Here is a 16,336-nt window from a genome sequence, read left to right on the forward strand (position 1 = left end):
ATGGTTCTACCCAGTGAACGGGTTAAATGGTTCTACCCAGTGAAGGGGTTAAATGGTTCTACCCAGTGTAGGGGTTAAATGGTTCTACCCAGTGAACGGGTTAAATGGTTCTACCCAGTGAACGGGTTAAATGGTTCTACCCAGTCTAGGGGTTAAATGGTTCTACCCAGTGTAGGGGTTAAATGGTTCTACCCAGTGAACGGGTTAAATGGTTCTACCCAGTGAACGGGTTAAATGGTTCTACCCAGTGAACGGGTTAAATGGTTCTACCCAGTGAACGGGTTAAATGGTTTTACCCAGTGAACGTGTTAAATGGTTCTACCCAGGGTAGGGGTTAAATGGTTCTACCCAGTGTAGGGGTTAAATGGTTCTACCCAGTGAAGGGGTTAAATGGTTCTACCCAGTGAACGGGTTAAATGGTTCTACCCAGTGAACGGGTTAAATGGTTCTACCCAGTGTAGGGGTTAAATGGTTCTACCCAGTGAACGGGTTAAATGGTTCTACCCAGTGAAGGGGTTAAATGGTTCTACCCAGTGTAGGGGTTAAATGGTTCTACCCAGTGAACGGGTTAAATGGTTCTACCCAGTGAACGGGTTAAATGGTTCTACCCAGTCTAGGGGTTAAATGGTTCTACCCAGTGTAGGGGTTAAATGGTTCTACCCAGTGAACGGGTTAAATGGTTCTACCCAGTGAACGGGTTAAATGGTTCTACCCAGTGAACGGGTTAAATGGTTCTACCCAGGGTAGGGGTTAAATGGTTCTACCCAGTGAAGGGGTTAAATGGTTCTACCCAGTGAACGGGTTAAATGGTTCTACCCAGTGAACGGGTTAAATGGTTCTACCCAGTGTAGGGGTTAAATGGTTCTACCCAGTGAACGGGTTAAATGGTTCTACCCAGTGTAGGGGTTAAATGGTTCTACCCAGTGAAGGGGTTAAATGGTTCTACCCAGTGAAGGGGTTAAATGGTTCTACCCAGTGAAGGGGTTAAATGGTTCTACCCAGTGAACGGGTTAAATGGTTTTACCCAGTGAACGTGTTAAATGGTTCTACCCAGGGTAGGGGTTAAATGGTTCTACCCAGTGAAGGGGTTAAATGGTTTTACCCAGTGAACGTGTTAAATGGTTCTACCCAGGGTAGGGGTTAAATGGTTCTACCCAGTGAACGGGTTAAATGGTTCTACCCAGTGAACGGGTTAAATGGTTCTACCCAGTGAACGGGTTAAATGGTTTTACCCAGTGAACGTGTTAAATGGTTCTACCCAGGGTAGGGGTTAAATGGTTCTACCCAGTGAAGGGGTTAAATGGTTTTACCCAGTGAACGTGTTAAATGGTTCTACCCAGGGTAGGGGTTAAACTGTTCTACCCAGTGAACGGGTTAAATGGTTCTACCCAGTGAACGGGTTAAATGGTTTTACCCAGTGAACGTGTTAAATGGTTTTACCCAGTGAACGTGTTAAATGGTTCTACCCAGGGTAGGGGTTAAATGGTTCTACCAGTGAAGGGGTTAAATGGTTCTACCCAGTGTAGGGGTTAAATGGTTCTACCCAGTGAACGGGTTAAATGGTTCTACCCAGTGAACGGGTTAAATGGTTCTACCCAGTGTAGGGGTTAAATGGTTCTACCCAGTGTAGGGGTTAAACTGTTCTACCCAGTGAACGGGTTAAATGGTTCTACCCAGTGAACGGGTTAAATGGTTCTACCCAGTGAACGGGTTAAATGGTTTTACCCAGGGTAGGGGTTAAATGGTTCTACCCAGTGAAGGGGTTAAATGGTTCTACCCAGTGTAGGGGTTAAATGGTTCTACCCAGTGAACGGGTTAAATGGTTCTACCCAGTGAACGGGTTAAATGGTTCTACCCAGTGAACGGGTTAAATGGTTCTACCCAGTGTAGTGGTTTAACAGTTCTACCCAGTGAAGGGGTTAAATGGTTCTACCCAGTGAACGGGTTAAATGGTTCTACCCAGTGAACGGGTTAAAAGGTTCTACCCAGTGTAGGGGTTAAATGGTTTTACCCAGTGAAGGGGTTAAATGGTTCTACCCAGTGAACGGGTTAAATGGTTCTACCCAGTGAACGGGTTAAATGGTTCTACCCAGTGAAGGGGTTAAATGGTTTTACCCAGTGAAGGGGTTAAACTGTTCTACCCAGTGAACGGGTTAAATGGTTCTACCCAGTGAACGGGTTAAATGGTTCTACCCAGTGTAGGGGTTAAACTGTTCTACCCAGTGAACGGGTTAAATGGTTCTACCCAGTGTAGGGGTTAAATGGTTCTACCCAGTGAACGGGTTAAATGGTTCTACCCAGTGAACGGGTTAAATGGTTCTACCCAGTGTAGGGGTTAAATGGTTCTACCCAGTGTAGGGGTTAAACTGTTCTACCCAGTGAACGGGTTAAATGGTTCTACCCAGTGAACGGGTTAAATGGTTCTACCCAGTGAACGGGTTAAATGGTTTTACCCAGGGTAGGGGTTGAATGGTTCTACCCAGTGAACGTGTTAAATGGTTCTACCCAGGGTAGGGGTTAAATGGTTCTACCCAGTGAAGGGGTTAAATGGTTCTACCCAGTGAACGGGTTAAATGGTTCTACCCAGTGAACGGGTTAAATGGTTTTACCCAGTGAACGTGTTAAATGGTTCTACCCAGGGTAGGGGTTAAATGGTTCTACCCAGTGAAGGGGTTAAATGGTTCTACCCAGGGTAGGGGTTAAATGGTTCTACCCAGTGAAGGGGTTAAATGGTTCTACCCAGTGTAGGGATTAAATGGTTCTACCCAGTGAACGGGTTAAATGGTTTTACCCATTGAACGTGTTAAATGGTTCTACCCAGGGTAGGGGTTAAATGGTTCTACCCAGTGAAGGGGTTAAATGGTTCTACCCAGTGAAGGGGTTAAATGGTTCTACCCAGTGAACGGGTTAAATGGTTCTATCCAGTGAACGGGTTAAATGGTTCTACCCAGTGAACGGGTTAAATGGTTCTACCCAGTGAACGGGTTAAATGGTTTTACCCAGTGAACGTGTTAAATGGTTCTACCCAGGGTAGGGGTTAAATGGTTCTACCCAGTGTAGGGGTTAAATGGTTCTACCCAGTGAAGGGGTTAAATGGTTCTACCCAGTGAACGGGTTAAATGGTTCTACCCAGTGAACGGGTTAAATGGTTCTACCCAGTGTAGGGGTTAAATGGTTCTACCCAGTGAACGGGTTAAATGGTTCTATCCAGTGAAGGGGTTAAATGGTTCTACCCAGTGTAGGGGTTAAATGGTTCTACCCAGTGAACGGGTTAAATGGTTCTACCCAGTGAACGGGTTAAATGGTTCTACCCAGTGTAGGGGTTAAATGGTTCTACCCAGTGTAGGGGTTAAATGGTTCTACCCAGTGAACGGGTTAAATGGTTCTACCCAGTGAACGGGTTAAATGGTTCTACCCAGTGAACGGGTTAAATGGTTCTACCCAGTGTAGGGGTTAAATGGTTTTACCCAGTGAACGTCTTAAATGGTTCTACCCAGTGAAGGGGTTAAATGGTTCTACCCAGTGAACGGGTTAAATGGTTCTACCCAGTGAACGGGTTAAATGGTTTTACCCAGTGAACGGGTTAAATGGTTCTACCCAGGGTAGGGGTTAAATGGTTCTACCCAGTGAACGTGTTAAATGGTTCTACCCAGGGAAGGGGTTAAATGGTTCTACCCAGTGAACGGGTTAAATGGTTCTACCCAGTGAACGTGTTAAATGGTTCTACCCAGTGAAGGGGTTAAATGGTTCTACCCAGTGAACGGGTTAAATGGTTCTACCCAGTGAACGGGTTAAATGGTTCTACCCAGTGAAGGGGTTAAATGGTTCTACCCAGTGAACGTGTTAAATGGTTCTACCCAGTGAAGGGGTTAAATGGTTCTACCCAGTGAACGGGTTAAATGGTTCTACCCAGTGAACGGGTTAAATGGTTCTACCCAGTGAACGTGTTAAATGGTTCTACCCAGTGAAGGGGTTAAATGGTTCTACCCAGTGAACGGGTTAAATGGTTCTACCCAGTGAAGGGGTTAAATGGTTCTACCCAGTGAACGGGTTAAATGGTTCTACCCAGTGAACGGGTTAAATGGTTTTACCCAGTGAACGGGTTAAACTGTTTTACCCAGTGTAGGGGTTAAATGGTTCTACCCAGTGAACGGGTTAAATGGTTCTACCCAGGGTAGGGGTTAAATGGTTCTACCCAGTGAAGGGGTTAAATGGTTCTACCCAGTGTAGGGGTTAAATGGTTCTACCCAGTGAACGGGTTAAATGGTTCTACCCAGTGAAGGGGTTAAATGGTTCTACCCAGTGAACGGGTTAAATGGTTTTACCCAGTGAACGGGTTAAATGGTTCTACCCAGGGTAGGGGTTAAATGGTTCTACCCAGTGAAGGGGTTAAATGGTTCTACCCAGTGAACGGGTTAAATGGTTCTACCCAGTGAACGGGTTAAACTGTTCTACCCAGTGTAGGGGTTAAATGGTTCTACCCAGTGAACGGGTTAAATGGTTCTACCCAGGGTCGGGGTTAAATGGTTCTACCCAGTGAACGGGTTAAATGGTTTTACCCAGTGAACGGGTTAAACTGTTCTACCCAGTGAAGGGGTTAAATGGTTTTACCCAGGGTAGGGGTTAAATGGTTCTACCCAGGGTAGGGGTTAAATGGTTCTACCCAGTGTAGGGGTTAAATGGTTTTACCCAGGGTAGGGGTTAAATGGTTCTACCCAGGGTAGGGGTTAAATGGTTCTACCCAGTGTAGGGGTTAAATGGTTTTACCCAGGGTAGGGGTTAAATGGTTCTACCCAGTGTAGGGGTTAAATGGTTCTACCCAGTGTAGGGGTTAAATGGTTTTACCCAGGGTAGGGGTTAAATGGTTCTAACCAGGGTAGGGGTTAAATGGTTCTACCCAGTGTAGGAGTTAAATGGTTTTACCCAGGGTAGGGGTTAAATGGTTCTACCCAGGGTAGGGGTTAAATGGTTCTACCCAGTGTAGGGGTTAAATGGTTTTACCCAGGGTAGGGGTTAAATGGTTCCTCCCAGGGTAGGGGTTAAATGGTTCTACCCAGTGTAGGGGTTAAATGGTTTTACCCAGGGTAGGGGTTAAATGGTTCTACCCAGTGTAGGGGTTAAATGGTTCTACCCAGTGTAGGGGTTAAATGGTTTTACCCAGGGTAGGGGTTAAATGGTTCTACCCAGGGTAGGGGTTAAATGGTTCTACCCAGTGTAGGAGTTAAATGGTTTTACCCAGGGTAGGGGTTAAATGGTTCTACCCAGGGTAGGGGTTAAATGGTTCTACCCAGTGTAGGGGTTAAATGGTTTTACCCAGGGTAGGGGTTAAATGGTTCTACCCAGGGTAGGGGTTAAATGGTTCTACCCAGTGTAGGGGTTAAATGGTTTTACCCAGGGTAGGGGTTAAATGGTTCTACCCAGGGTAGGGGGTAAACTGTTCCACCCAGTGAACGGGTTAAATGGTTTTACCCAGGGTAGGGGTTTAACAGTTCTACCCAGTGTAGGGGTTAAATGGTTTTGCCCAGTGAACGGGTTAAATGCTTTTGCCCAGTGAACGGGTTAAATGCTTTTGCCCAGTGTAGGGGTTAAATGGTTCTACACAGGGTAGAGGTTAAATGGTTCTACCCAGGGTAGGGGGTAAATGGTTCTACCCAGGGTAGGGGTTGAATGGTTCTACCCACTGTATGGGTCTGTACTACACTGTATCAATCTATACTACACTACACAAGGTTACTACACTGTACCAGTCTATACTACACTACACAGGGTTACTACACTGTACCAGTCTATACTACACTACACAGGGTTACTACACTGCCAGTCTATACTACACTACACAGGGTTACTACACTGTACCAGTCTATACTACACTACACAGGGTTACTACACTGCCAGTCTATACTACACTACACAGGGTTACTACACTGTACCAGTCTATACTACACCACACAGGGTTACTACACTGTACCAGTCTATACTACACTACACAGGGTTACTACACTGTACCAGTCTATACTACACTACACAGGGTTACTACACTGTACCAGTCTATACTACACTACACAGGGTTACTACACTGCCTGTCTATACTACACTACACAGGGTTACTACACTGTGCCAGTCTATACTACACTACACAGGGTTACTACACTGTACCAATCTATACTACACTACACAGGGTTACTACACTGTACCAGTCTATACTACACTACACAGGGTTACTACACTGTACCAGTCTATACTACACTACACAGGGTTACTACACTGTACCAGTCTATACTACACTACACAGGGTTACTACACTGCCCGTCTATACTACACTACACAGGGTTACTACACTGTACCAGTCTATACTACACTACACAGGATTACTACACTGTACCAGTCTATACTACACTACACAGGGTTACTACACTGTACCAATCTATACTACACTACACAGGGTTACTACACTGTACCAATCTATACTACACTACACAGGGTTACTACACTGTACCAGTCTATACTACACTACACAGGGTTACTACACTGTACCAGTCTATACTACACTGCACAGGGTTACTACACTGTACCAGTCTATACTACACTGCACAGGGTTACTACACTGTACCAGTCTATACTACACTACACAGGGTTACTACACTGTACCAGTCTATACTACACTACACAGGGTTACTACACTGTACCAGTCTATACTACACTGCACAGGGTTACTACACTGTACCAGTCTATACTACACTCCACTGATGTGGAATAGAGTTCCATGTAGTCATGGCTCTATGTAGTACTATGCACCTTCCATAGTCTGTTCTGGACTTGGGGACTGTGAAGAGACCTCTTGTGGCATGTCTTGTGGGGTATGCATGGGTGTCCGAGCTGTGTGCCAGTAGTTTAAACAGACATTCAACATGTCAATAACTCTCATAAATACAAGTAGTGATGAAGTCAATCTCTCCTCTACTTTCAGCCAGGAGAGATTGACATGCGTATTATTAATATTAGCTCTCTGTGTACATACAGGGGCAAGATGTGCTACCCTGTTCTGAGCTAATTGCAATTTTCCTTTGTCCTTTTTTGTGGCACCTGACCACATGACTGAAAGGTAGTCAAGGTGCGACAAAACAAGGGCCTGTAGGACCTGCCTTGTTGATAGTGTTGTTAAGAAGGTAGAAACTAGGGCCTGTAGGACCTGCCTTGTTGATAGTGTTGTTAAGGAGGTAGAAACTAGGGCCTGTAGGATCTGCCTTGTTGATAGTGCTGTTAAGAAGGTAGAAACTAGGGCCTGTAGGACCTGCCTTGTTGATAGTGTTGTAAAGAAGGTAGAAACTAGGGCCTGTAGGACCTGCCTTGTTGATAGTGCTGTTAAGAAGGTAGAAACTAGGGCCTGTAGGACCTGCCTTGTTGATAGTGTTGTTAAGAAGGTAGAAACTAGGGCCTGTAGGACCTGCCTTGTTGATAGTGTTGTTAAGAAGGTAGAAACTAGGGCCTGTAGGACCTGCCTTGTTGATAGTGTTGTTAAGAAGGTAGAAACTAGGGCCTGTAGGACCTGCCTTGTTGATAGTGTTGTTAAGAAGGTAGAAACTAGGGCCTGTAGGACCTGCCTTGTTGATAGTGTTGTTAAGAAGGTAGAAACTAGGGCCTGTAGGACCTGCCTTGTTGATAGTGTTGTTAAGGTAGAAACTAGGGCCTGTAGGACCTGCCTTGTTGACAGTGTTGTTAAGAAGGTAGAAACTAGGGCCTGTAGGACCTGCCTTTTTGATAGTGTTGTTAAGAAGGTAGAAACTAGGGCCTGTAGGACCTGCCTTGTTGATAGTGCTGTTAAGAAGGTAGAAACTAGGGCCTGTAGGACCTGCCTTGTTGATAGTGTTGTTAAGGTAGAAACTAGGGCCTGTAGGACCTGCCTTGTTGACAGTGTTGTTAAGAAGGTAGAAACTAGGGCCTGTAGGACCTGCCTTGTTGATAGTGTTGTTAAGAAGGTAGAAACTAGGGCCTGTAGGACCTGCCTTGTTGATAGTGTTGTTAAGAAGGTAGAAACTAGGGCCTGTAGAACCTGCCTTGTTGATAGTGTTGTTAAGAAGGTAGAAACTAGGGCCTGTAGAACCTGCCTTGTTGATAGTGCTGTTAAGAAGGTAGAAACTAGGGCCTGTAGGACCTGCCTTGTTGATAGTGTTGTTAAGAAGGTAGAAACTAGGGCCTGTAGGACCTGCCTTGTTGATAGTGTTGTTAAGAAGGTAGAGACTAGGGCCTGTAGGACCTGCCTTCTTGATAGTGTTGTTAAGAAGGTAGAAACTAGGGCCTGTAGGACCTGCCTTGTTGATAGTGTTGTTAAGAAGGTAGAAACTAGGGCCTGTAGGACCTGCCTTGTTGATAGTGTTGTTAAGAAGGTAGAAACTAGGGCCTGTAGGACCTGCCTTGTTGATAGTGTTGTTAAGAAGGTAGAAACTAGGGCCTGTAGGACCTGCCTTGTTGATAGTGTTGTTAAGAAGGTAGAAACTAGGGCCTGTAGGACCTGCCTTGTTGATAGTGTTGTTAAGAAGGTAGAAACTAGGGCCTGTAGGACCTGCCTTGTTGATAGTGTTGTTAAGAAGGTAGAAACTAGGGCCTGTAGGACCTGCCTTGTTGATAGTGCTGTTAAGAAGGTAGAAACTAGGGCCTGTAGGACCTGCCTTGTTGATAGTGTTGTTAAGGTAGAAACTAGGGCCTGTAGGACCTGCCTTGTTGACAGTGTTGTTAAGAAGGTAGAAACTAGGGCCTGTAGGACCTGCCTTGTTGATAGTGTTGTTAAGGTAGAAACTAGGGCCTGTAGGACCTGCCTTGTTGATAGTGTTGTTAAGAAGGTAGAAACTAGGGCCTGTAGGACCTGCCTTGTTGATAGTGTTGTTAAGAAGGTAGAAACTAGGGCCTGTAGAACCTGCCTTGTTGATAGTGTTGTTAAGAAGGTAGAGCATCGCTTTATTATGGACAGACTTCTCCCCATCTTAGTTACTGTTGTATCAATATGTTTTGACCATAACAGTTTACAATCTAGGGTTACTCCAAGCAGTTTAGTCATCTCAATTTGCTCAATTTCCAGATTATTTATTACAAGGTTTAGTTGAGGTTTAGGGTTTAGTCAGTGTCTTGTTCCAAATACAATGCTTTTAGTTTTAGAAATATTTAGGACTTATTCCTTGCCACCCATTCTGAAACCACTCAGCTCTTTGTTTAGTGTTGCAGTCATTTCAGTCGCTGTAGTAGCTGACGTGTATAGTGTTGAGTCATTGTCACGCCCTGACCTTAGAGATCCTTTTTATGTCTCTATTTTGGTTGGTCAGGGCGTGAGTTTAGGTGGGCATTCTATGTCTAGTGTTCTATGTTGCCTATTTCTTTGTGTTTGGCCGTGTGTGGTTCTCAATCAGAGGCAGCTGTCTATCGTTGTCTCTGATTGAGAACCATATTTAGGTAGCCTGTTCCCACCTGTGTTTGTGGGTAGTTGTTTTCTGTTTTGTGTGTTCACCTTACAGAACTGTTTTGTTTCGTTCTCTCTCTTTGTTGTTTTTGTCATTTCAGTGTTCGGTTTATTTTAGATCATTAAAATGAACACTTACCACGCTGCACCTTGGTCCTCTTCTCCTTCTCCCGATGAAAATCGTTACAGTCATCCACATACATAGACACTCTGGCTTTACTCAAAGTCAGTGGCATGTCGTTAGTTAACAGCTGCCCTGGGGAATTCCTGATTCTACCTGGATTATGTTGAAGAGGTTTCCATTAAAGAACACCCTCTGCGTTCTGTTAGACAGGTAACTCTTTATCCACATTATAGCAGGGATTGTAAAGCCATAACACATACGTTTTTCCAGCAGCAGACTATGATCGATAATGTCAAAAGCTGCACTGAAGTCTAACAAGACCCCACAATAATTTTGTCATCAATTTCTCTCAGCCAATCATCAGTAATTTGTGTAAGTGCTTGTTGAGTGTCCTTCCCTATAAGTGTGCTGACATTCTGTTGTCAATTTGTTTACTGTGAAATAGCATTGTATCTGGTCAAACACCATTTTCCCCCAATAGTTTACTAAGGGTTGGTAACAGGCTGATTGGTCAGCTATTTTAGCCAGTAAAGGGGGCTTTACTATTCTTGGGTAGCAGAATTACTTTAGCTTCCCTCCAGGCCTGAGGGCAGATGCTCTCTAGAAGGCTTACATTGAAGATGTGGCAAATAGGAGTGGCAATATCGTCCTCTATTATCCTCAGTATTTTTCCATCCAGATTGTCAGACCCCGGTGGCTTGTCATTGTTGATAGACAACAATATTTTTTTCACCTCTTCCACACTGACTTTAAGGAATTCAAAGTACAATTCTTGTTTTTCTTAATTTGGTCCGATATACTTGGATGTGTAGTGTCAGCGTTGGTTGTTAGCGTGTCAGGCCTTAGTTTGCTCATCTTGCCAATGAAAAACACATTAAAGTAGTTGGCAATATCAGTGGGTTTTGTGATGAATGATCTGATTCAATGAATGAAGGAGCTGCTTTTTTCCCAAAATGTCATTTCAGGAGCCCCAAAGCTTTTTACTATCATTCTTTATATCATTTATATTTGTTTCATACTATAGTTTATTTTTATTTAGTTTAGTCACATGATTTCTTAATTTGCAGTACGTTTGCCAATCTGTTGGGCTGCCATGATTTAAATGCCTAATTTCTCTCAACCATACAATTTTTCAATTCCTCATCAATCCAAGGAGATTTAATAGTTTTTACAGACATGTTCTTAATGGGTGCTTATTAGTAACTGGAATAAGTAGTTTCATAAATGTGTCAAGTGCATCGTCTGGTTGCTCCTCATTACACACCACAGACCAGCAAATATTATTTACATCATCAGGAATCACTACAAAACGTATTGTATGAACTCTTTTACACTATATTAGGCTCAGCCTTGGGAACTTTGGTTTTCCTAGATATGGCTACTATATTGTGATCACTACATCCTGTGGATCTGGACACTGCTTTAAAGCACATTTCTGCAGCCAGGTTGCCAGCACTGGTTACAGAACCAGGTTGAACCACGTTGAACCACGTTGAACCAGGTTGAACCAGGTTGCCAGCACTGGTTATAGAACCAGGTTGAACCAGGTTGCCAGCACTGGTTACAGTTTAAAAAACAATCTTGAGTGGGCAGCTTGATGAGAGCCAGTCAATATTTAAATCACCCAGAATACTTATACTTATCTGTTGATATCACATACATTATCAATAATTATCAACAAGGGTACCAGTCTATACTACACTGTATCAGGCTATACTACACAGGGGTACTACACTGTAGCAGTCTATACTACACTGTATCAGGCTATACTACACAGGGGTACTACACCGTACAAGTCTATACTACACTGTACCAGTCTAGACTACACTGTACAAGTCTATACTACATTATACAGGGGTACTACACTGTACCAGTCTATACTACACAGTACCAGTCTATACTACACAGTACAAGTCTATACTACACAGTACAAGTCTATACTACATTATACAGGGGTACTACACTGTATCAGGCTATACTACACAGGGGTACTACACTGTACAAGTCTATACTACACTACACAGGGTTACTACACTGTACCAGTCTATACTACACTGTACCAGTCTATACTACACTGTACAAGTCTATACTACACAGGGGTACTACACTGTAGCAGGCTATACTACACTGTAGCAGTCTATACTACACTGTACCAGTCTATACTACACAGGGGTACTACACTGTACAAGTCTATACTGCACTGTAGCAGTCTATACTACACTGTACCAGTCTATACTACACAGGGGTACTACACTGTACAAGTCTATACTGCACTGTAGCAGTCTATACTACACTGTACCAGTCTATACTACACTACACAGGGTTATTACACTGTGCCAGTCTATACTACACTACACAGGGTTACTACACTGTACCAGTCTATACTACACTACACAGGGGTACTACACTGTACAAGTCTATACTACACTACACAGGGTTACTACACTGTACCAGTCTATACTACACAGGGGTACTACACCATACAAGTCTATACTACAAAGTACAAGTCTATACTACACCGTACACGTCTATACTACACCGTACAAGTCTATACTACACTGTACCAGTCTATACTACACTGTACCAGTCTATACTACACAGGGGTACTACACTGTACCAGTCTATACTAAACAGTACCAGTCTATACTACACTGTACCAGCCTATACTACACAGGGATACTACACTGTACCAGTCTATACTACACAGTACCAGCCTATACTACACAGTACCAGTCTTTACTACACAGTACCAGTCTGTACTACACAGTACCAGTCTTTACTACACAGCACCAGTCTATACTACACTGTACCAGTCTATACTACACAGGGGTACTACACTGTACCAGTCTATACTACACTGTACCAGTCTATACTACACAGGGGTAGTACACTGTACATGTGTACTGGTACAGTGTAGTAACCATGTGTAGTGTAGTAACCCTGTGTAGTGTAGTATAAACTGGTACAGTGTAGTAACCCTCTGTAGTGTAGTATAGACTGGTACAGTGTAGTAACCATGTGTAGTGTAGTATAGACTGGTACAGTGTAGTAACCCTGTGTAGTGTAGTATAAACTGGTACAGTGTAGTAACCCTGTGTAGTGTAGTATAGACTGGCACAGTGTAATAACCCTGTGTAGTGTAGTATAGACTGGTACAGTGTAGTAACCCTGTGTAGTGTAGTATAGACTGGTACAGTGTAGTAACCCTGTGCAGTGTAGTATAGACTGGCATTGTAGTAACCCTGTGTAGTGTAGTATAGACTGTCAGTGTAGTAACCCTGTGTAGTGTAGTATAGATTGGTACAGTGTAGTAACCCTGTGTAGTGTAGTATAGACTGGTACAGTGTAGTAACCCTGTGTAGTGTAGTATAGACTGGCACAGTGTAGTAACCCTGTGTAGTGTAGTATAGACTGGTACAGTGTAGTAACCCTGTGTAGTGTAGTATAGACTGGCAGTGTAGTAACCCTGTGTAGTGTAGTATAGACTGGCATTGTAGTAACCCTGTGTAGTGTAGTATAGACTGTCAGTGTAGTAACCCTGTGTAGTGTAGTATAGACTGGCACAATGTAGTAACCCTGTGTAGTGTAGTATAGACTGGCAGTGTAGTAACCCTGTGCAGTGTAGTATAGACTGGCAGTGTAGTAACCCTGTGTAGTGTAGTATAGACTGGCACAGTGTAGTAACCCTGTGTAGTGTAGTATAGACTGGTACAGTGTAGTAACCCTGTGTAGTGTAGTATAGACAGGCAGTGTAGTAACCCTGTCATGTAGACTAGGCCAGAAGGCTAAACTGAAAAACCTCTATCAAATTTAAAGATGGCGGAGCTGTAAAAGTTCTTCTGTGCTTCTGGGTGTTTATTTACATAGTGAATATGGAAGAAAAACAACCTACCATCCAAGGTATCCATTTTGGGGACAGCTTCAAAACACTGCTGCCCCATCAACAGCTCAATACAAAATGGCTCCCCCCTTGAACTGAAAGAGAGGCTCCTTTTGTAGGGGAAGCCCCTCCCGTCAGAACATACCCAGCACTAATTAATTAAGCAATTACCTTCATCAAAGCCAACATTTTCCACTCATCTAAACATAATGAATTATATACATTACAACACGTTTCTCATGATACAATATACCAATATAACACATTTACAAAATCCCATCCCTACTGACATGGAGTCTTCCAATATGCCCATTCACATGATCGAGCCATTCTGGACAGGCACTACAAAGCCAGCCCGATTACCGTAGCTCTGGTCCTAATCCCAGCCCGATTACCGTAGCTCTGGTCCTTATCCCAGCCCGATTACCGTAGCTCTGGTCCTTATCCCAGCCCGATTACCGTAGCTCTGGTCCTAATCCAGCCTATTTTACCGTAGCTCTGGTCCTTATCCCAGCCCGATTACCATAGCTCTGGTCCTTATCCCAGCCCGATTACCGAAGCTCTGGTCCTAATCCAGCCTATTTTACCGTAGCTCTGGTCCTATTCCCAGCCCGATTACCGTGGTCCCAGCCCGATTACCGTAGCTCTGGTCCTTATCCCAGCCTGATTACCGTAGCTCTGGTCCTTATCCCAGCCCGATTACCGTAGCTCTGGTCCTTATCCCAGCCCGATTACCGTAGCTCTGGTCCTTATCCAGCCCGATTACCGTAGCTCTGGTCCTTATCCCAGCCCGATTACCGTAGCTCTGGTCCTTATCCCAGCCCGATTACCGTAGCTCTGGTCCTATTCCCAGCCCGATTACCGTAGCTCTGGTCCTTATCCCAGCCCGATTAACGTAGCTCTGGTCCTTATCCAGCCCGATTACCGTAGCTCTGGTCCTTATCCCAGCCTGATTACCATAGCTCTGGTCCTTATCCCAGCCTGATTACCGTAGCTCTGGTCCTTATCCCAGCCCGATTACCATAGCTCTGGTCCTTATCCCAGCCTGATTACCGTAGCTCTGGTCCTTATCCAGCCTGATTACCGTAGCTCTGGTCCTTATCCAGCCTGATTACCGTAGCTCTGGTCCTTATCCCAGCCCGATTACCGTAGCTCTGGTCCTAATCCCAGCCTGATTACCGTAGCTCTGGTCCTTATCCCAGCCCGATTACCGTAGCTCTGGTCCTTATCCCAGCCCGATTACCGTAGCTCTGGTCCTTATCCCAGCCCGATTACCGTAGCTCTGGTCCTTATTCCAGCCCGATTACCGTAGCTCTGGGATTAGCTCAGAGCTACTCCCAGAGATTAGCTCTAACACCCATCTCCTCTCTCTTTTCTCCTTGCCATGTTTGACAAACCTCTGTCTCTCCTCTTTGTCACTTGGCCCCAGTCTTATGTTGAACTCTCATGCTAAACCTGTCTCTACCCCTCCCTACTTCTCTCCTTGTCTCTCCCTGCCCATACTCCCCTCCTGCTTCCCCCTCTCTCCTCCCTCCCTGCCTTACCCCCTCTCTCCCCCTCAGCTAAGGCACCAGCAGTGGAGTCTGGTGATGGAGAGTGCTGTCCCTTCAGACCGTGGGAACTACACCTGTGTTGTACAGAACAAGTACGGCACCATCACCCACACCTACCAGCTCGACGTGCTAGGTAAGACACCACCACAGCTTCCAGCTAGACATGCTAGGTAAGACACCATCACCCACAGCTACCAGCTAGACGTGCTAGGTAAGACACCATCACCCACAGCTACCAGCTAGACGTGCTAGGTAAGACACCATCACCCACAGCTACCAGCTAGACGTGCTAGGTAAGACACCATCACCCACAGCTACCAGCTAGACGTGCTAGGTAAGACACCACCATAGCTACCAGCTAGACGTGCTAGGTAAGACACCACCACAGCTACCAGCTAGACGTGCTAGGTAAGACACCACCACAGCTACCAGCTAGACGTGCTAGGTAAGACATCACCACACCTACCAGTTAGACATGCTAGGTAAGACACCACCACAGCTACCAGTTCGACATGCTAGGTAAGACACCACCACAGCTACCAGCTAGACGTGCTAGGTAAGACACCACCACAGCTACCAGCTAGACGTGCTAGGTAAGACACCACCACAGCTACCAGCTAGACGTGCTAGGTAAGACACCACCACAGCTACCAGCTAGACGTGCTAGGTAAGACATCACCACAGCTACCAGTTAGACATGCTAGGTAAGACACCACCACAGCTACCAGCTAGACGTGCTAGGTAAGACACCACCACAGCTACCAGTTAGACATGCTAGGTAAGACACCACCACAGCTACCAGCTAGACATGCTAGGTAAGACATCACCACAGCTACCAGTTAGACATGCTAGGTAAGACACCACCACAGCTACCAGCTAGACGTGCTAGGTAAGACACCACCACAGCTACCAGTTCGACATGCTAGGTAAGACACCACCACAGCTACCAGCTAGACGTGCTAGGTAAGACACCACCACAGCTACCAGCTAGACGTGCTAGGTAAGACACCACCACAGCTACCAGCTAGACGTGCTAGGTAAGACACCACCACAGCTACCAGTTAGACGTGCTAGGTAAGACACCACCACAGCTACCAGCTAGACATGCTAGGTAAGACACCACCACAGCTACCAGCTAGACGTGCTAGGTAAGACACCACCACAGCTACCAGTTAGACATGCTAGGTAAGACACCACCACAGCTACCAGCTAGACATGCTAGGTAAGACATCACCACAGCTACCAGCTAGACATGCTAGGTAAGACACCACCACAGCTACCAGCTAGACGTGCTAGGTAAGACACCACCACAGCTACCAGTTAGACATGCT

At 45.1% G+C, this 16,336-nt stretch overlaps 1 protein-coding gene across 1 annotated transcript in view; it reads left to right on the top strand.

The window, feature by feature from the left end:
- LOC139553117 (fibroblast growth factor receptor 3-like) overlaps positions 1-16,336 on the top strand; it is an 80,423-nt gene that overhangs the window by 23,505 nt on the left and 40,582 nt on the right. Inside the window, exon 2 of the mRNA XM_071365071.1 lies at positions 15,015-15,138. Coding sequence (XP_071221172.1) covers positions 15,015-15,138 — 124 coding nt within the window. The remainder of the gene's footprint in view (positions 1-15,014; positions 15,139-16,336) is intronic.

This window comes from Salvelinus alpinus, chromosome 25 (assembly GCF_045679555.1).
Source record: "Salvelinus alpinus chromosome 25, SLU_Salpinus.1, whole genome shotgun sequence".
Lineage (NCBI taxonomy): Eukaryota > Metazoa > Chordata > Actinopteri > Salmoniformes > Salmonidae > Salvelinus > Salvelinus alpinus.